We start from the raw sequence: 18962 nt of genomic DNA on the forward strand, positions 1-18962 counted from the left end.
TTTTAGTATTTATAGTATATACATAAATTATTCTTCAAGGGTTGGTAAAAGTTGAAGTTAATAGCATCTCTGAAGAGGACTGCATCCTAACTTTAGAAGTCAGTGTTTCTCTGTTGAGTAAACGCTTCACCTGACGATTTAGGCGAATGTCCCACAGGCAGAGATGCAGTGCTCTGGATAGGGCGGCACAATTGTAGACTCTGTCAGAAAAGTCCGCACTCTTTGTCTGCACTCTTATTATTTTGTAAATACATAAAAATTTAAAAAATATTCCTAAGCCTTGAATGCAGAGATCTGTTGAACACACATTTATTCACAGTAATGTGTGTAAGACCAAATAGAGGTTAACTGAGGAGCTTTATGGAAGTACTTACAGGAAAGCAAACGTCTTTGTAAGGTGCTTGACACAGTTTCTATCCTATGTACAGTTAAAATTGTCAGGAACCGTGATTTGTCTTGCATGAATTTGATAATCTGAAACATATCGAATATATTATTACTAGAAACTGTTCTATGTGAGTTAAACTGAAAGAATAAACTTTTAAATGGTATTTGTTTATTTTTAATTACTTTTTAAACATAGTATACAAAGTAAAGGATTTTTATAGCATTTTCATACATATATGTGTATATGTTATAAGCATACATGTAATATGTATAATTACATACATATATATATATATATATATATATGCATGTATAAATATCACAGTTTGGTCTAATTCATTTCCTTTCTCTACTGCTCCCAACCTTCTAGTTCCTCTTTTTTCATATTTTTATTAAAAAATTTACCTTTCATTTTTGCATAATAACCCCAGTTTCCTTTCTCTCCCCTTCTCTCGTTCCCCCATCCCCCCTTACCACTCCCTACCAACTCCTCAGAGGGGATAAGGCCTTCCTTGCAGAGTCAACAAAGTCTGGTATGCCACCATAGGAAATGGGTTGCAAAAAGCCAGTTCTTGCACCTGGCATAGGTCCTTGTGCCACTGCCAGTCCCCCGCACCCCCAGCAAATCAAGCCACCTAACTATCACCCACATTCAGAGAGTTCGGTCCGATGCAGGTTCCCCAGCTGTCAGTCCATAGTCCGTGAGCTCCCACTAGCTCGTGTCAGCTATTTCCGGTTTTCTCCATTATGTTCTTTACGCCCCCTGTTTATATGATTCCTCCAGACACACTCGGAGGGCCCCAGGAATGAAAATAGTTAAGATCTCTTGGGTAAACTTGGAGTATGTGTGTGTGTGGAGGGGGGCGGGTTGAAGTGCAGGGATGGAGGATGGGACCATGAGAGATTAAGAAGGCCAGGCCGAGTTAGGCTGGCAGTGGTGGCACAAGCCATTAATCCCTTTAATCCCAGCACTCGACAAGCAGAGGCAGGCAGATCTCTGTGAGTTCTAGACCAGGCTGGTCTACAAAAGCTACTTCCAGGACAGGCTTCAGGATCCAAAACCACAGAGAAACTCTGTCTCGAAAAACCAAAATAAAATAAAATAACAATAAAAAAAGAAGAGGGAGGAGGAAGAGGAGGAGGAGGAGGCCTAGTTAGAGGGAGAGGAATGGAGGGGAAAAGCAATAAAAGTTATGTTGATAGGGAGCCATTATGGGGTTAGGAAGAAACCTGGTAAGAGAAATTCTCAAGAATCCACAAGGATAATCCCAGCTAAGATTCCTAGCAATAGTGGAGAGGGTGTCTGAAAGGGCCTTCCCCTTTAATCAGATTAGTGACTACCTTAGTTGTCATCATAGAACCTACATCCAGTAACTGATAACAGATGCAGTAACCAACAGTCAAGCACTGGGCTGAGCTCCTGGAGTTCAGTTGAGGGGAAGCGGGGGTTCATACTCTCTCTTATAGGTTCAACTCCTCTTCCAAATACCCCTCCTCTGCTTCCATGCCACATGAATTCTGTTATCCTCCCTTTCATCACTTCCTAAATCCCTTAAGATCTTAAGATATCTTTCTTCTGTCTCATGCTCTCCTTTTTACTTTAATAACACACACACACACACACTCGAGAAAACATATTTGGATTTCTGAGTATAGTTTATTTTTAATTCCACCCATTTTCTTGCAGATGTCAGGCTATCAGTTTTCTTTATGGCTAAACAATCTATTGTATATAAATATCACACTTTATGCTTTATCTGTTGATAGACAACTAAGCTGATTCTAACACCTGTATACAAAATAAATGCTTGACTCTTAAGGCTATTTTATACAATTTGACTTAGGCTGACCCAGAAACCTTAGTAACTGGGCCAAAGATAGTACAGATTTAAGATTAAAAAAAATCAGTCTTCAAAGCCCACTCCCTTAGTCATTATAGTATGCCATAGGTACGATATTATTTTATGAGGGCAGCCAAGTAAGTCTTTACAATGAATTTGTATGTTAAAATGTGCAATAAAGCAAAGGCCACAAGATTGCTTGAGTAACTAAATTGTTTGGTTTATGATTTGACTCTGTTCTTCTTACTAAGAATTCCTTTCGACTAAGTTTCCTTGTATCCACATCTGTATTGGAGAATAAGTTCGGCAGGCATCTAGCACTCTTGTTTCTGTTTGTTTTTGTCTTTAAGTAGGGGAGTGTATTTTCTTTGGGGCAAGATGTGAATGAGGGCTAAGAGGTTAGAAAATAATTAGGGGAGATAAGTTTGACTTTACATAATTTTGGAGTCAACCCTCCAAAACCATTTTAGACCTTGAAAAGCATAAAGGTAGTAATTATTTATTCTCAAAAGAAAAATCATGAAGGTACAAAAGATGTATAACAACTAGAATATTTTAAGGTCTCATGATTTCCATATTAGATTTGGATAGGGCTAAACTTTAATCCTGGCTCTGGAATTTATTAGTTGTGTGACTTTGGGGATGAATGAATGTCATTCATTGTAGTACATTGTGAAGACAGAATAAAGTGTGAAGTGTTCAGCATGGTCCATGATACGAATTGCAGAAGCAACTCATGTCCACTAATGTATAGACAAAACATAGTGTGTAGATTGCAGTATCAACCATCCTTTAAAAAGGAAGGAATTTTAGCATGTGCTGTTTGTTACATGGATAAACCTGGAGGATTCTGTACTAGGAAAACTAGCCAGACACAAAATAACAGGTTTGTAAGAAATAGATAGTCTAAAGCAGAAACTTAATAATTGTAAGGGATGCCAGCAGGAAGGAGTGGAGATGTTTGTTCAATGGGCATAGAGTTTTTGTTTTGAAGGATAACTTTTGCACAGCTATATGAAGAGACATAATAAGGAACTATTTGATTAAGATGATTGGGATGGTAATTTTTGTGCATTATTCTACAATAAAGAACAGCTCTAGTATTAAAGTAATTTTTATCTATTAGTCTGTCAAAAATAAGTTATCACATGGGTGTATTTATATCTTTCCCCATTTGGTTTGTGATTCTCAGTGCCTTATGTGAGGGGTAGTTATATAAAGCTGTAGAGATGTCAAGGCAAGAAGACAGTTAAGAGCATTTATTTTGTCCGGTGTCATCTAGACCCAGCAAGATGGACTGCTCATGCAAGGTCATGTATTAGACGGCAGGGAAAAGTGGATTTCTTGTGAGCTTTTAGTTCATCCCAAAAAATTCCTTTGAGCTGAAACCATTAGACTGAACACAGAAGTGAACTGATGCCCTTTATTTGGAAGCTTAGCAAATGTCCTGCTGTCCACGCATCTTCAGTTAACCTCTGATGCAATGATTGAGATGAGGACTGTATTTTTTAGAGAATAATATTATACAAGCATGTGTGTGCATGTGTGTACATGTGTGTGCATATGTGTGCATGTGTGTGCATGTGTGTGCATTTGTGTGCATGTGTGTGCACATGCAGGTGCCTACAGAGGTCGGAAGATGGCACTAGGTTCCCTGGACCTGAAGTTGCAGGCAGTTGTGATGGGTGCTGGGATAGATGGGAACTGAATTCCAGTCCTTTGTGAGGATAGCAAGTTCTCTTAATGGCTGAGCAATCTTTCTAGCTATTTCTTTATTAAAAGTGTTTATTAATTTCTTGTATTATTATAAGTATATTAAAGAAATGGTTGATACTTATCACCTAAATGATACTTTTGCTTTAATTAAAATTTTAGCAAATCAGGACTTATTACTCTTTGAGTCCTGTTTCTTTTTATTTTATTTTTGACTGGTCATCATATGCATGCATTCATAGCATGTGACATGATGCTTTGAAATATGTAATGATATAAGCTCAGGTAATTAGCATTACATTATCTTGAACATTTATCATTACTCAGTGGTAAGAACATTAATAATTTTATCTTTCTAAAAAGATGGGATACATCTTGTTAACTATGGTCGCTCTACTGTGCAGTAGAAGATCGGGATCTGTTCTGTGACTATCTTCCTGCTCTGCAAGATCTGCTTACCTCCCCTCCCCTTGCCCATGCCCCATCCTCTTATGACCCCTATTCTCCTATCTCTATCTGACCCACATTTTTAAGTTTAGACACTAATGAGAGCTTGCAGTATTTGTCCTCTCCCTTTGAATTTCAGAGTCCTTTTGAAATACAAACATGGAGGAATATGCTAGTCTTCTTTGGAAGCAGAAACAAGCTGTTTAGAATATCCCATCCATAAAAGGAAGCAGCAGGATGTAGGAGTGTGAACAGATTCTTTCCTAGGGATCTGGACAAGATCTAATACTAGAAGCACCGTTTGGCTTTTCCTGTGTCTTCTTGTTTTGGGAGATTAGCAGCTGCACATTTGCTACTTCACTGCATGGGGCCGTCCTAGAATCCCAGAGTAATCTAGAGAGACAAGTGGGATTTTGTCAAGGTTCTGTCATTTACCTGAAGCAAAGGAGATGAGGCCTCAAGTCAATACCTAATAAATGGATGATTCAGAGAGAGAACGTAGCCCAGTCCTGCCTCTGCATGTCAATGCGCTTGTGGTGCTCTTAAATGCCCAGTTGTAAGCTCTAGAAAATGGGGAATCAAAAATGGAGAAAGAATCATTAAATTGCTTAAAACAAACATAAAAGAGTGACCAATACACTGTTTACATTGTGAGAAGACACCTTGTATGAGAATCATAGTAAAATATGACCACATGTAATTCCCACGTAACAGATAAAAAGTCTAATTGCTTTATTAATGCGAAGGGTCTGTGGAGGATAGATGAGGGGAGGAATATCTTAGAGCAGAGAGATTGGTGAGGGCTGTCATAACCTCTGCAGAGAATGATGAGGTGGAAAGGTGTTCATGTGTGCGTGTGTTGTGGAAGAGACCAGACTGTTTGATGAATAGAAAATGAACGGAACTGGAGGTGCAACCTGCAGATCAAGAGACTGGAACAACTGGATTTGAGAAGGGAGTAGACAGCATTTCTCTCTAAACCATAGCGCAGACCTGGACTCTCTCCTGCTATGATAATTTTGTTATTAACACAGACAAGTAGAAGAGCATTGGTCAGCCCCAGGTTTAGTATAACAATGATCAGAGGATCTCTATAAAATGTCAACAAAACAAAGCATTGCTTTTTCATTTCAAACAGTGGGGCAAAATGTTTAACCTATGTCTGTTCACAAGTGTAGTCTGTGCAAATGAAGGGAGCCTGATTTACTCAGCGATCTGTTATAGTTACGTCTATCAAATACGTATTGAAATGGAAATAACTGGGTTGTTTTGTGTATTGTTAACTTTAAAATTGGGGCATTGTATGTACAAAACTTAAAAAAATATGAGTAAAATTGTGCAAGTACACAGAAAATCTTCAGGTTAACTATCCACACTGGGGCTTTATGTGTACGCTGGATTTTATTGGATTTTTTTTCTCTCCAAGACTTCAAATATTGTGCGATGTGACTGAGGAAAACAATGGTCTTGCTTCTTGCCACTGCGATTCAAAGACAAGTGCTGCAGGGAATATATCGCCTTTTCAGTCACACAGTTGAGAAGGGCTGCCACACACCTAGAGAGTCGATTTGGAATGGAAATTTGAAAATGTGAAGAAAAACGTGTGCTTTTCATTTTAACTATTTAGTAAACTCTTTCTACACAATTTGAGGGCAAAACACAAGAAAGGCTGCTCAAAAGATAGTTGGTATATATCATATATTCATATCGCTTATTGGATAGTTGGTAGATATAATATATTCATATTTCTTATTATTTACACACACACACACACACACACACACACACACATATGAAGGCAGGCAGCTGCTTGCACAAATTTGTGCTCCTAATCTCAGAGAAACAGAAAAATTATGAGATATTTGGTCATTTTAAATATGTTTCTGCTCAAGAAACCACTTGCTCATTTCTATAATGAACAAGAAACTAGAGATATAAATCTTTATAACTTTCCCTCCTTTTTTGGTTCTCACTTCAGGGGTCATGATATACTGAAAACCACACAAGATAAATCTGGGGAGGCAGGAAACCATAAAGACCACGTTCAGACCATAAGGATAAAGGTAGGTAAACTGTCCTGTTGATCCTTGTGTTGAGGTGTCACAGAATGTATCTTTATTCTTCTAAAGTCGGAGGGCAGTGAAGAAAGGGGCAGATGAGATGGCTCCAGTTCAGAAAGTTACTCAGTATTGTCCAGTCAGTTGTCTAGTGACATTGTAGCAAACACTACACACCGAATACACACTAGATACAGTATATTTCCATCTGCTGTCTTCTGGGGGCCTGAGAAAGGCAATAGAGAAAGGATATGTTTTGGTGTTTCTGTTCTTTTTAGCTGGTCCTCTTTAAATTGCTCTCAGTGAAGGCCAATGGCCCATTAAAATCTTTTAAAATTCCAGTCTTTAACTTTGGAGAGAAATCCATTATATTAATTATTACTCTTTTCGGAAATATTTACCTAAGATAGCATAGTAAACAATGCATGCGAACGTTTTGTTTTGTTGAGACAGGGTGTTGCTATGTAACCTGGATTGTCTTGAACATTTAGCTGAGGCCTCAGCCTTGCAAATGTTAGGATTACATAAGTGTTTTCAAGGAAATACTTTTGATGGTGAGGACTGGGGGACATACAACTCAGATTAATGCATTTTTAATGATAGGAAAGCAATATTTTTAAACTAATTATGTATATATATCTCTCTATATAAATAGATATACACACAAGTAAGATGTGTATTTGACATATGTGTTGAAAATTGAGGCCACCTTCAAGTTGCAATCTTAATGGTATTTTACAGTGGGGGAATTAGCCTGAAGGCCTCTTTCTCCCTCACTTCTGTGTCCCACCCTCTGGAGTGAGAAATTTGCCTCCTCCATCACAGGTGAGATAAGGGATGAGGAGAACACAGCATGAGTTTCAGCCGGGCAAGGGCTCCAGTATTCTCCCCCTCTCAGATCTCCAGGAGAACATAACAGTAATGGAGCATGAACAAGCAGATGATCCTGCATGGGGCTTGGGCTCTTTGCCTGGGCTTCCAGAGACAATTGTACATTTCCTTTTCACCCACTGAGATTTAGACAGTGGCAGTGGGTTCTATATCTTATTGGAACATTTTTACTTTAATGCCAACTTTTAAACTTGTCAATGAAGAATAACAGCTTCAATGAAATTTACCTTTTAGAAGGGAATGATTTCAGTAAAATAATCTTAGGGAAAACAGATTTCTACAGGAGTCATTCTATTCTTTATACTGGGGGAAAATCATGAACAAAGTTACAAATGCTTGCTTTGCCCTTGAGAACAACTAAAATTGATATATAAGATAATTACTGGGTCAGTGTGGTGGGCTGAATGCTCAGGACTTATAAACAGAATCCACATAATTCTCACGACAGCTCTGGGAGGAGGTGAAGGAGGTTGTTCCCGTCTGTGACGAAAGCTGGCTGACTGGCCAACTGCACAGATTTAGCCAGTGGGTGGTGAAGTTGGATAGGAGTCTAATTCCGTCTGCTGTTAAACCCATGTCCTTGACCAGCGTGGAGAGCAGAAGCTGAGTTACTGTCTTTAGAGGAAGGCAGCATCTCACGTGCATCAGACGTTTAGCCTCCGCATTGAAACACACTCCTAAGGAGCACATATCTCTCAACTCAGTGATGTCTGTGGTGGAAATAGCACATTTTACAGATTCATTTTTATAACAAAACACTAAACTTCATAACCCTCTCAAAAAGTAATTAAAAGCATAGCATAACAAGAGAATTTCAAAATATTAGCTAAAGAAATTAGAAATCAGCAACAAAGCAATACAGTGAAGTGTATGTGTAGCTGGAATGGGATGGTGGTCAAAGTTGGAAATTTTATTTAAATAATTTTATACCAATAGACCAAAGAATAATACCTACACTCTTGATTTTCTAACAGATTCCAAATGTTTATTTAAAAAACACACATATGTATACCACTTAGTAAGTTAGGATAGCAAAAGTTAAAGTATAAGAAAATCTCAAGAAATCAGAAAAACTCTATGGGTTAATTGTATGGCATGTTTGATACCTGAACTTTATTTCATTTTAGAAATTCTAATGGATAAAATAGAAAGAGAAATACCTATTGTCTGTGTTAGGAACAATTTTAAGTTCCTTAAAATAATTTTAAAAAATGTTTAACTTCCAGGAGGTACTAGTAACTATTGTTTTTATTTTACAAACTAGGAAACTGAGAACCAGAGAAGTTGAATAAGTTGGCCAAGTTCACACAGACAATAAGTACAAAAACTGAATTAGTACTCAAGTGGATTAACATATGAATGAGTCTTTGGTCTTAAATACTGTAGATTGTTGTCTCTTAATAGTTTTAATTTTGAAAAGTTGCAATTATTATAGAAAAGATGACATAATAAAGACATAATAAAGAGTATCTTAATAAAAGGGTACAATTACTTAGGGATAAAAAAGCTAATGGTAAGCCGGGTGGTGGTGGCGTGCACCTTTAATCCCAGCACTCGGGAGGCAGAGGCAGGCGGATCTCTGGGAGTTCGAGGCCAGCCTGGTCTACAACATCTAGTTCCGGGACGGGCACCAAAGCTACAGAGAAACACTGTCTCGAAAAAAAACCAAAAAAAAAAAAAAAAGCTAATGGTATACATCAGTTTGTTTTTCCACAATAAATGTTCAGTATGGTAAAATAATTGCATTTATACAGTCAGGAATACCTACAGATAGCTGTGTAGGTACAACATAAGCATTAAATGAAGACAATAACAATAGAATAAGAAACAAAAGAAGGGAGTGGTGAACAATGTTTACATTGAAATCCGGGAAAGAATAATAAATGTATAAGTGTCATATTCTCCATATTAACTTATGAACTTATTATAACTTAATTTGCAACCTCAAAAATTGGAGGAAAACTTGCCATTAAAATTGAAGAAAGATTGACCTGAGAAAAGTAAAATTTTGGAAAAAGAAAGAGTAATTTAAGAACTTGTCATTTCTGAATACTAAACCATGTTAAAAGGTTATACTTAAAACAGTGTGCTACTTTTTTTTCCACTAATGTAGAAATTTAAAGGTCCAGTGGTTGTTTGAATGAGAAATGTCCCCCATAGGCTCCTGTACTGGAATGCTTGCTCTCCAGATGGTAGCACTTTTTGGAGAGGCTATGGAATCTTTAGGAGATGCACCCTTGTTGCAGGGAGTGCATCACTGAGGAGTGGACTTTGAAGATTTATAGCCATACCTCGCTTCCAGTTTGTTCTTTACTCCCTGTGTGCAGCTGTGACATGACCAGTTAGCTTCCGGTTGCTCCTGCTTGCCGTACCTGTTTGATGTCATGTTCTTCATATCGCTGTGGGCTCTATCCTTCTGGAACTGTAAATCCGAGGAATCAAGATCTGAGGAGCGATAGGCTTAATTGTATTAAAACTTCCTTATAGGTTAATGAACAAGAGACACAAACAGCACTGACCCTAACAATGAATTTGTTTTAATTTTTGAGAGTAGAATTAATGAATCAGTTAAATTCTGACTAACATTCCAAAAATATGATTGTTTAAAGGTTTAATAAAGCTGAGACCTTATGGGTGAGTTGGTTTCCTAACCTAGTCATGGACACTGTCAAAGGATGAATGTTATGCCATATTATGACATGATTTACTATCATATTTATGTAATATATTTTCACACACACACATACGCACACACACACACTATATATATATATATATGTATATATATATAATATATATATATATATAAGTGAAAAGTATTGACAGCATTATAGAAAAGTTCAAGCAACAACTTGGAAGAGCAGCAGCTTCCCATCAAAAGACCAACTAAATTTGAGATACCGTAGTCACAAAAGTGGAGGATTTTAAGTAGACATTTTTATAATGCTTGCACGTCAGTGCATATTTCAGAAATCATTTGCAACATCTTTGAATAATTCAAGTTTTGTTCATGTGAAAATGTATCATCAGTAGTAAAAATGAAATCCCTCAGTTAGTCAAATGCAGTAGATAATAGCAGTGGAGCGACAAGATGAGAACATTTGAAGAAAAATGTTCCCAGTTTGATTATTGTGAAGTACAGTGCAACAAAGTTGGCTATTTCACCTCTATCTGGAGTATCTCTTTTTTTTTTTCAAATACTGGGGCCACAAAGCAAATGTGAAAGGGAAATTCATCATCATCAACACGCACTAAAGATCTTTTTAGCACCTTAGGGCTTAGAGGGGAAAAACACTTGCCATACAAACTGGAGACTTTGAGTTCATTCTCTAGAAGCCACAGTGAGAAGAGGGAAATGGCTCATGGAAGTAGTCTTCTGGCTTCCGTCCACATGCCATGGCGTATGTGTACACGTGTGTATCTTCACAAACAATAATTAAACTAAAAGTAAAAAGACAAATTGATAAAACCCTTAATTTTTGTGAAATATAACAAGTAATGGCAGCCTGTACTGTTACAACCAGTTGGCACAAAGATTTTAAAAAGGAACACATTTTTGCCTGAGGTTCTGTTGGCATAATTACTGAGTTCTAGAAAGAGTATCAGATTTGCTGTGATCTTTTACATCTTTCTGGTTGGATCCACGTCTCTGAGCAAGGCAATTGTTCTTGGCTACTGTTGTTCTCCCTGAAGACATGCATGCTGATCCATGTCCTGCCAGCTCTCTCTCAGCTGAATGGACTCCTCATTTCTCTCATCTGTACTGCTCTTTTGTTTGTAGATTTACATTATGCCATATTGTATATTCAGCCATCTCCCCTCACCTTTCTCCAGTGGTCATTGTACCTCACTTGAATTTGATACTTAAGTTATTCTTATCTAGCAACACTAGAGTGTTTCTTTTTGGTCTGACATACTTGTTATCAAGAAAGTTTTGCTTTTAGGGTTTGGCCAACAACCTTCTTATGTATTCTTCTTACAAGGACTTTTAGATACTCTGAAAATCACATCCTAGGAAAATATGACCCTACTGGCTCAGAAAACATGCTTGGAAATGTCTGAATCCACATGAAAGGAATACATTATGACTGGTTCTGCAAGACTCTTTTTGAACACACAGTTACTTTTGTTTATTTAAAGATTTAGTGTGCATGTGTGTGTGTGTGTGTGTGTGTGTGTGTGTGTGTGTGTGTGTGGTGTGTGGTGTAGGGTAATGTATGTCAAGTGAACGAATGTGCCCGTGGAGGCCATCACTGTTGAGGATAGAGTTAATGATGGATTTAAGCCACCTGAAATGAGTGCTGGGACCCGAATTTGGGTCCTCTGGAAAAGCAGCTCTGATCTATCTCTCTAGCCTCTGACAGAGAAGTTTTAAAATCCCTCCCTCCCTCCCTCCCTCCCTCCCTCCCTCCCTCCCTCCCTCCCTTCCTTCCTTCCTTCCTTCCTTTCTCTCTCTCTTTCTTTTTCTCCTTCTCTCTTTCTCCTAATATTTTTATTAAAGAAGAAAACAGCCTCAACGAAAAGAAAATAACTGTAGAAACCTTCCTCTTTAATGGGTAAATAAAAGAAAAGAGAGGAGAGAGAGAAAGACTACTATTTTTTGTTAAGTGACTAACAAAACCAATACACACAAGTCTAAAGATAACAAAGTGTTGTTAATCCTCATGCTTGCTAGACTATCACATTTTGAAGACTATAAAAAAACAAAACAAGCCATAGTCATTACCACCACCACCACCAACAAAAACTGTCAGTAGCAATTTGTAGAAGGGAAAAATGGAGAACAAAACAAAATGTATAGCAAACAATGGGGGATGACAGCCACCACTGTAACAGGATAAAGTAGAATGGGTCAAGTTTATCGGAGACTCTGAGGCATAGAATAACGGTTAATACTATCTACAACATGTCAAAGGTTTTATTTTTTTCTCTCATTTCTTCATCTAGCAAGTGGTTTCTGAGACTGTCCTATCTGTCTTGGGCTTGGTGTTTTCTCTGACATGTCTGGGTAGAAATGCTGGACCTAAGTAAAATTGATTGAGGATTTTAAAGAGACCTCAGGCATCTTCAGATCAGGAGTTCCCCACAGTTTCCTTTGATGAGGTCTTAAGGGACCCATCCTGACTTCTGTAGGCTCAAGAATATGATGTGGAAACAGAAATCAGTTTGACATATAAGAAGAAAGCATAGCTGGTCTGAATGGATGTAACTAGAGAAAAATATTTTGGTTTTCATTAAGGGAAAACTTCTGGTACTAGAGAAAGTTCTAGAAGCTTGGACCACTAAGAATGGATGGAGCACAGGGAGTTTATATGTGAAACTGGAGAAGTAAAGGGGAACATGAGTGATTAACAAATGTCACAGAAACCAGTTCAAGTATTATTTTGATCATGGGAATGAGAAGGGTTCCCATGAAGAACTGACCACCAGGCTAAGTTTGAGTTAAAACCTACTGGTCTTGTCCCCTACCTCTTAGCCTTTAGATAAATTACACATTCCTGAGACTTTGAGAGTAAAATGGTATGTTCAAGATGGTGGTGAGAATTGAATAAAATGAGTGTTAATGAAGCAATTCAAAATGTATGGATATGGTGGACACTTGATAAATGGTACATTAGTATAAGAAATAAAATCTTATTTTAGAAAGCACTTTTAGAGTGCCTGCAGCAACCTAGAAAGTGAAGATGACACTGATGTTAGAAGTCTTCTCAATCTGGGATTCATGAAAACAAAATCTTTATAAATTGTGCTGCAAAAAAAATGTAGCTATTTATCATTAGAAGCTGTTCTGTTTTGTTAGCACTCTCTTATATGTGCTTAGTTTGTGAACTATTTTATTTTTTGGTTTAGTTCAACCTTTAGTTTTTGGCTTATGCCAAGGTGTCTAGATTGTCAACTCTAGTCTGTTACATCGAAAGAGATCTTGGATTTGACAATAAATGTGTTACAACCTGTTCAAAGGCAGCATGCTTGTGCATGTTGGGTGAGTTTGAATTTGGTAGGGTTAGGATGCTGTACTGCAAATCAATTCCTGTTTATCAGTCATGCTGTGTTATCAAGCATTGCACAATTTACATTAGTCATTGAAAAGTAAGTCCAAAAGGACTCCAGTGACTGAACTCCTCCCTGATCATTCTAACAGAAGAAATAAAGCAGTTAGAGATCGTCTGTTAACATATTAACTCAGCATGCCTTGGTGTTAGTTTGCCTTCAATGAGCTCACTTTGCTTTAGTTTTTAACAATCTATGTTATTTTAATGTAGGAAGTGTTTAACTTCAGGTGGTTTCATTTATAATTTTTCCATTTTGTGATGTGAAAGCAATACACATTCATTAGCAACTTGAGTGTGAATTTTGAATGTTCTTTCTGGAAAGGCTACGTGTATTACAGCAATAAACTGCAACTTCCAGTCAGCCGTGCAACCATGAAAGGAACAATGAAGACTCTACCGTGACATTTCTGAGCCTTAGTGTTTCACAGGTTAAAGGTGCCGCACATGTTTTGACCTATCATATTTTCAACTTAATTTTATTGTAACATTACCCCATTGCCAGTCGAGGAACTTTTGTGAATTGTATCTTGAGACATTTAAGCAGTAGAGAGCAAAGAATAAAATCAACTCCTACTTCTGAGCAGTCACATGCTTTGTTGTGATATTTCCTGGAGCTCCTCCCTTTTAAAGAGCGCTGTAGTTAGTCATCTCTCAGAAATGTCACAAGAAGTATACATTGTTCTGATACTTCTTATGTTTTCTTACATACATTTCTGGAATCATCTGTTCTGTCTTCCTTACTCTGTGTCCTTTCTTGGGGATTTTTGTGTCACATGGCAAAGAAAGCTTTTGTTTGCTGTTCATGTGCCCTTGCCTGCTTACTTCTTCAGAGGGTTCACACTGACAGGGTGTTATTGCTGAAAGAGTTAGAAGAAAGCATCCTTATTAGTTTCCTCGTTGTTGCGAACAAATACCTCGCGAGAAATAAAGAAGGGAAGAAAGGCTAGTTTGGGTTCATGGTTTGGGAATGTCGCTGCCATCAGGGTGGGGAGGGCCAGGAGTGGGAGCAGGATGGCTTGTCAGAGGCCGGAAGCAGAGAGTGAGGAAGGCTACTGCTCACCCCGCTTTTGCTTTTTTAGTCAGTCTGGAACTCCGGCTCGAGTAATACGGCTGGCAGCTCTTCCCTCTCTTTCAGGGTGGCTCTTCCCACCTCTGTTAAATATTCTTGGAAACTACTTCCCAGAAACTGAAAGATGTGTTTCATAGTGATTTTAAAACTAGTTAACTTGGCAGTGATGATTAACCTCCACAGCATCCTAAACGTATGGGTCTCTCTAGTGTGAATAGTGAAGCTGCTTAAAAATGATAAACATGAAAGTGGATGGGAAGTTGGAAAAATGTGAATAAATTAAGACTACTCCAGACTAGTCATATTGAGGATCAGACTGCCGGGTGAATTGACTTTATCAAAGTAAATAGAGTTCTTGTGACTGGGGTTTATTGGACCTTTACACAAGCACAACGAAACCAACAAGCCTGCTGTGTGACTGATTACTTTTGAGTCAAATGTCAACTGATCGCAGGCCTCCACCTAGTCGATTGGTGTGTTAGGTAAGCAGGGACACTGAACCGTGCTTCAGCGAGTAGAACTTTCTGTTGCCAGCCAGCTCACGTCTCTGCCTTCACATCCAGGCTGTAGCTCTCTGCTTCTCTCCTGGTTTCAGGTGCTACCTGACTCTTGGATCATCCATGACAACACTAGGTCTCACTTGTGGGCCTACAGACAATTTCTGTTACAGAAAAGCTAGTTACTGAAAAACATTTTCAAGTCGAAGATTATCCCCAACAAACTGGCTTTGGTATTTATCCAACCAACTATATCTGGAGCGATGTTTGATTTTAATGGGACGCATTGCTTTTTAACATTTTATCCAGAGCAGTGGTTCTTAAGCTTCCTGGTGCTGCACCCCTGTAATACAGCTCCTCACACTGTGGCGACCCCCAACCATAATAGAACTTTTTGCTACTTCATAGCTGTAATGAATTGGATTGTAAATATCTGTGTTCTTCAAAGGTTTTAGATAACCCCTGTGAAAGGATCATTTATCCCCAAAGTTGTCATGACGCACAGGTTGAGAACTACCAATGTAGAGCCTTCTTTTAGGTTATGTAGCTGGGTTAATGTTGATCTCCTTACTCAAAGCCCAACGCCCATAGTCAAATAGCTGCATGGGATAAAATGCAGAAAGCTTTTTGTCTGTCTCTTTACTGGTTGTGTTGCTAATGTGTAATAGAGAGGATATAATGAATTCTTAGAGATTCCTCATCAAAATAACAGAAGTGTCTGCTATTCTGATTTGAGAATGACTGGTAACAACCCAGCTTCAACTCATTCCATTTTCCCATTCGATAGCCGCCTATGCATTTGAACCTAACCTAGCCACCCCTTCTCTCTGGGTGAGGCATACTGTCGCAGTTATTCTAAGGTGGAGGAGAATGTGGTTTAGCAAATTGGAATACACTGGTTGTGAAAGCCCATCAGCTTCCTGAGGACTTTTCAGCAAAGTTCTACCCCATGTTTATGTTTATTTCTGGGTAGTTAACAGACATGTCATGCCCCTTCTAGAAAGGTTTGGATATATCAACATTATTCTGGAGACAGAATCAACTATATCTACTTGAAAAACAGGAATTTGTAGCTCCAACCCAAGCCTGCAGAATCCTATATAGCTCAAGGCAGCCTGGGTCATTCTGGATAGTAAGTAACCATTGAGATGTATCGTTCACAGCGCATGGCGCTATGACAAATAAGTCTTCATTTTATTTTTCATTTAATTTATATTCTCTTCAAAATTTATTAAAATTCTAACTTATGGATGTTCAAGAACACAAAATATCTTGATAAATTGTCAGACTGCTATCCTACCTTGAAAACATCATACATGTTGTATGGCAGTCATTAATAAACCCCACTCGTAGAAAACTGTACATGTGAATAGACAATTGTAGAAAGTCAAGGCAGTAACTAAAAAGATGACGTCCCAGAGTGGCATCATTGTCCCGGAGCTGCCCATGAGCAAGTTGTTATTATTTGTACGAGATGATATTATTTTCTGACCTCTGGAAGGTATTGTGGCTACATTAGCTGCTAATCAAACATTTCAGTTTATAACAATCCTATGTATGGCCATGATTGCTGAAGTGTGGCTCCAAAGGCAGTCCTTTCAAGGTCACGTTCACATCACGTGTGTCTTAAAGGCTTTCCCTTACTGAATTTGTTATGTGGTTACATTCTTGTTGGTATGTAATGGAAAACATGGCTTAACTCTGTGTGAGCTGATTCCAAAGCGCTCTCCAACATGAACTTCTCAAGAGATCTGTGAAGTCTGTGTTATAATTTAAATACATATGCACAATTTAATGCGTATCACATGCAGTTGTGATTACAACAGCAATTTATGCTATCTTTCTTGTTTGTTTTTGCTTGTATTGATCAGTAGTCCCACTTCATGAGATTTTATAGTCTTTTTGACACAAGGTAGACATTGAAACTCCATGAAGATTTTTTTTTGATGGAGTCTGAAAATTGAAAAGTAAATCTCTTTCCTACCATGGTTTGGCACTATCTGGTTGCAGCAGTTTTCAAAACCATTCAGAGGGTTTTGTTTAGTGCAGTAAGCTAAGTCATGGGTTGCCAATATTGAGTTCTCCTTGTTGATTTTTTTGAGCTATATAAACGCAGGCATATTATTTAACCTTTATGCCTCAGTGCTGATGTCTATAAAATAGAACTGATATTAATACTTCTTTCTTAAGGCTATTAAAATTAAATCCATTGTTTGTATAGTATATAAAATATTTCCTTTTGTGGCTATTTAAGAAAGTATTATTTAATATTACTTGCTGTGATATTTATGAAGTTTTCCATTTAAGGGGTCATATCACTTTAAGGTTGTTTTTTCAGTGCCTCTTTAAGTTCTTGTTGATGAATACATTGTATGGAGAATTTTAACAGCAATAGAGTTTAACCCTGATGATTGTACTTCTTTGTCTTTTTTAAACCAAAAACTATTTGTAGAACTAAAGAACTGTTTTAAAAGCATGAGAAAATACTTACCCATTTCATAGTTCCATATAATGACAAGTCTATAATTTCTTTGAAAATAGTTTCTTCATTGTGCAGACATTCTGTCTCCATTCTAAGGGGATAATGTGTCTTTACATATGTGCTTTTGAGCAGGCTGTTTGGAACATTCACTTTATGATTAATTTTCACCTCTGTTTTTCTGCAAGAACATTCCACTGTTTATCAGATTTTTTAAAGCTCAGGTTAGTACATGACTTATCACTTACCAGTAACTAGTAAACAAACCATCTGTCTCAATTATGCTTGAAACCTGTTCAATTGGACTAATTTATGATTTAAACACAGGGCAGAGAATGGTAGAATTAATTATTATAAGAGCTTGGTAGAGGGAAGTATGAGTTTATTTTGTTTAAAGAGTCATCATTGTCACAGTACAGGCTCATCAGAGTGCAAGAAGCTGCTGAAATTGGAATTTACTTTAACTGTTGGGAGATTGTCCAAGTAAGTCAGCCGGCTCCTTATCAGGGAAGAAGGTGATGGCAACAGACGTGAATCTGACAGCTAAGAGGTCAGAGTCCATGAGGGCCAGCAAAGCACAGCAGATGGTATCCCAGCATGTGGGTCAGCCATGGTGACACAGTCTGGAGGCAGCTGATACCTGGGCAGATAACCAGAGAGAGGGCTGGTCAGAGATGCTGAGACCCCATGGTTGAGATTGGGTGAAAGGGATAGTAAGCCATACAGGTTGCTGAGGCAGAGGCTACATTCTGTGTGGTCCCTGTAAAATGAAAGTGGTGATATTTCTGGTTTGGGAGTGATTGAGTGAACCAGGAATGTCTTCGTAGATACCCTGACTTTGAAATTCTTCAGTCAAGGGTCATGTGACTTTTTTCCATGAATCGTAAAATTCAAGTGAGTTGATCAATAAGTGTCGCTTTATTACTAATGAGGATAATTAGAAGGCAACTTAGAACTGGCTTAGCCAGTTTTACCTTAGAAAGTTTCAGTAGCTTGCAGAAGAGCCGGAATATCTGACAGTTGGAACTGATCACATGCAGCCAAGTTTAAGTGACCCGTGAAACATGGGTGTGTTATGCTTTTTGGATTTTTTCCATGGAAAGAAGACATAGGAGAAAAGAGTGGAGGCAGGTGCTTACTTACTGCTGAAGCCTACGTACAGAGGAAGAGTAACAGAGGAAATTGGTGAGCTAATTTCTTTATAGTGACATGCTCGTGTTCTGGCCTTTCTCCTATCAGGGTCATAGTCTCTTACTTGGGGATATTCTATATCAAATCAAGTTGTAGGAGGACATTGGACATTGATTCTCTTCAGTTCAGATTTAAACAGCCTTCTCTTGTTGGGCTCAGACTTTACAAATACTGATATATCTGCAATCAGTGGAAAAATCCTCAAAACAAAATTATTTATTTATTTATTTATTTATTGTCTTTTGTATGGATATCGAGTACCTTCATACCTACCATGTGCATGCCTAGTGCCTGTGGAGGCCAGAAATGGGAAACAAATCTGCTGCATCTGGAATTA

The 18962-nt window shown here is 38.0% G+C and overlaps 1 protein-coding gene across 1 annotated transcript in view; it reads left to right on the forward strand.

The window, feature by feature from the left end:
* Window positions 1-18962, forward strand: part of LOC142831494 (uncharacterized) — a 125848-nt gene that overhangs the window by 43309 nt on the left and 63577 nt on the right. The window contains exon 4 of the mRNA XM_075941721.1: window positions 6367-6451. Coding sequence (XP_075797836.1) covers window positions 6367-6451 — 85 coding nt within the window. The remainder of the gene's footprint in view (window positions 1-6366; window positions 6452-18962) is intronic.

Source organism: Microtus pennsylvanicus, chromosome 1 (genome assembly GCF_037038515.1).
Source record: "Microtus pennsylvanicus isolate mMicPen1 chromosome 1, mMicPen1.hap1, whole genome shotgun sequence".
Taxonomy (NCBI): domain Eukaryota; kingdom Metazoa; phylum Chordata; class Mammalia; order Rodentia; family Cricetidae; genus Microtus; species Microtus pennsylvanicus.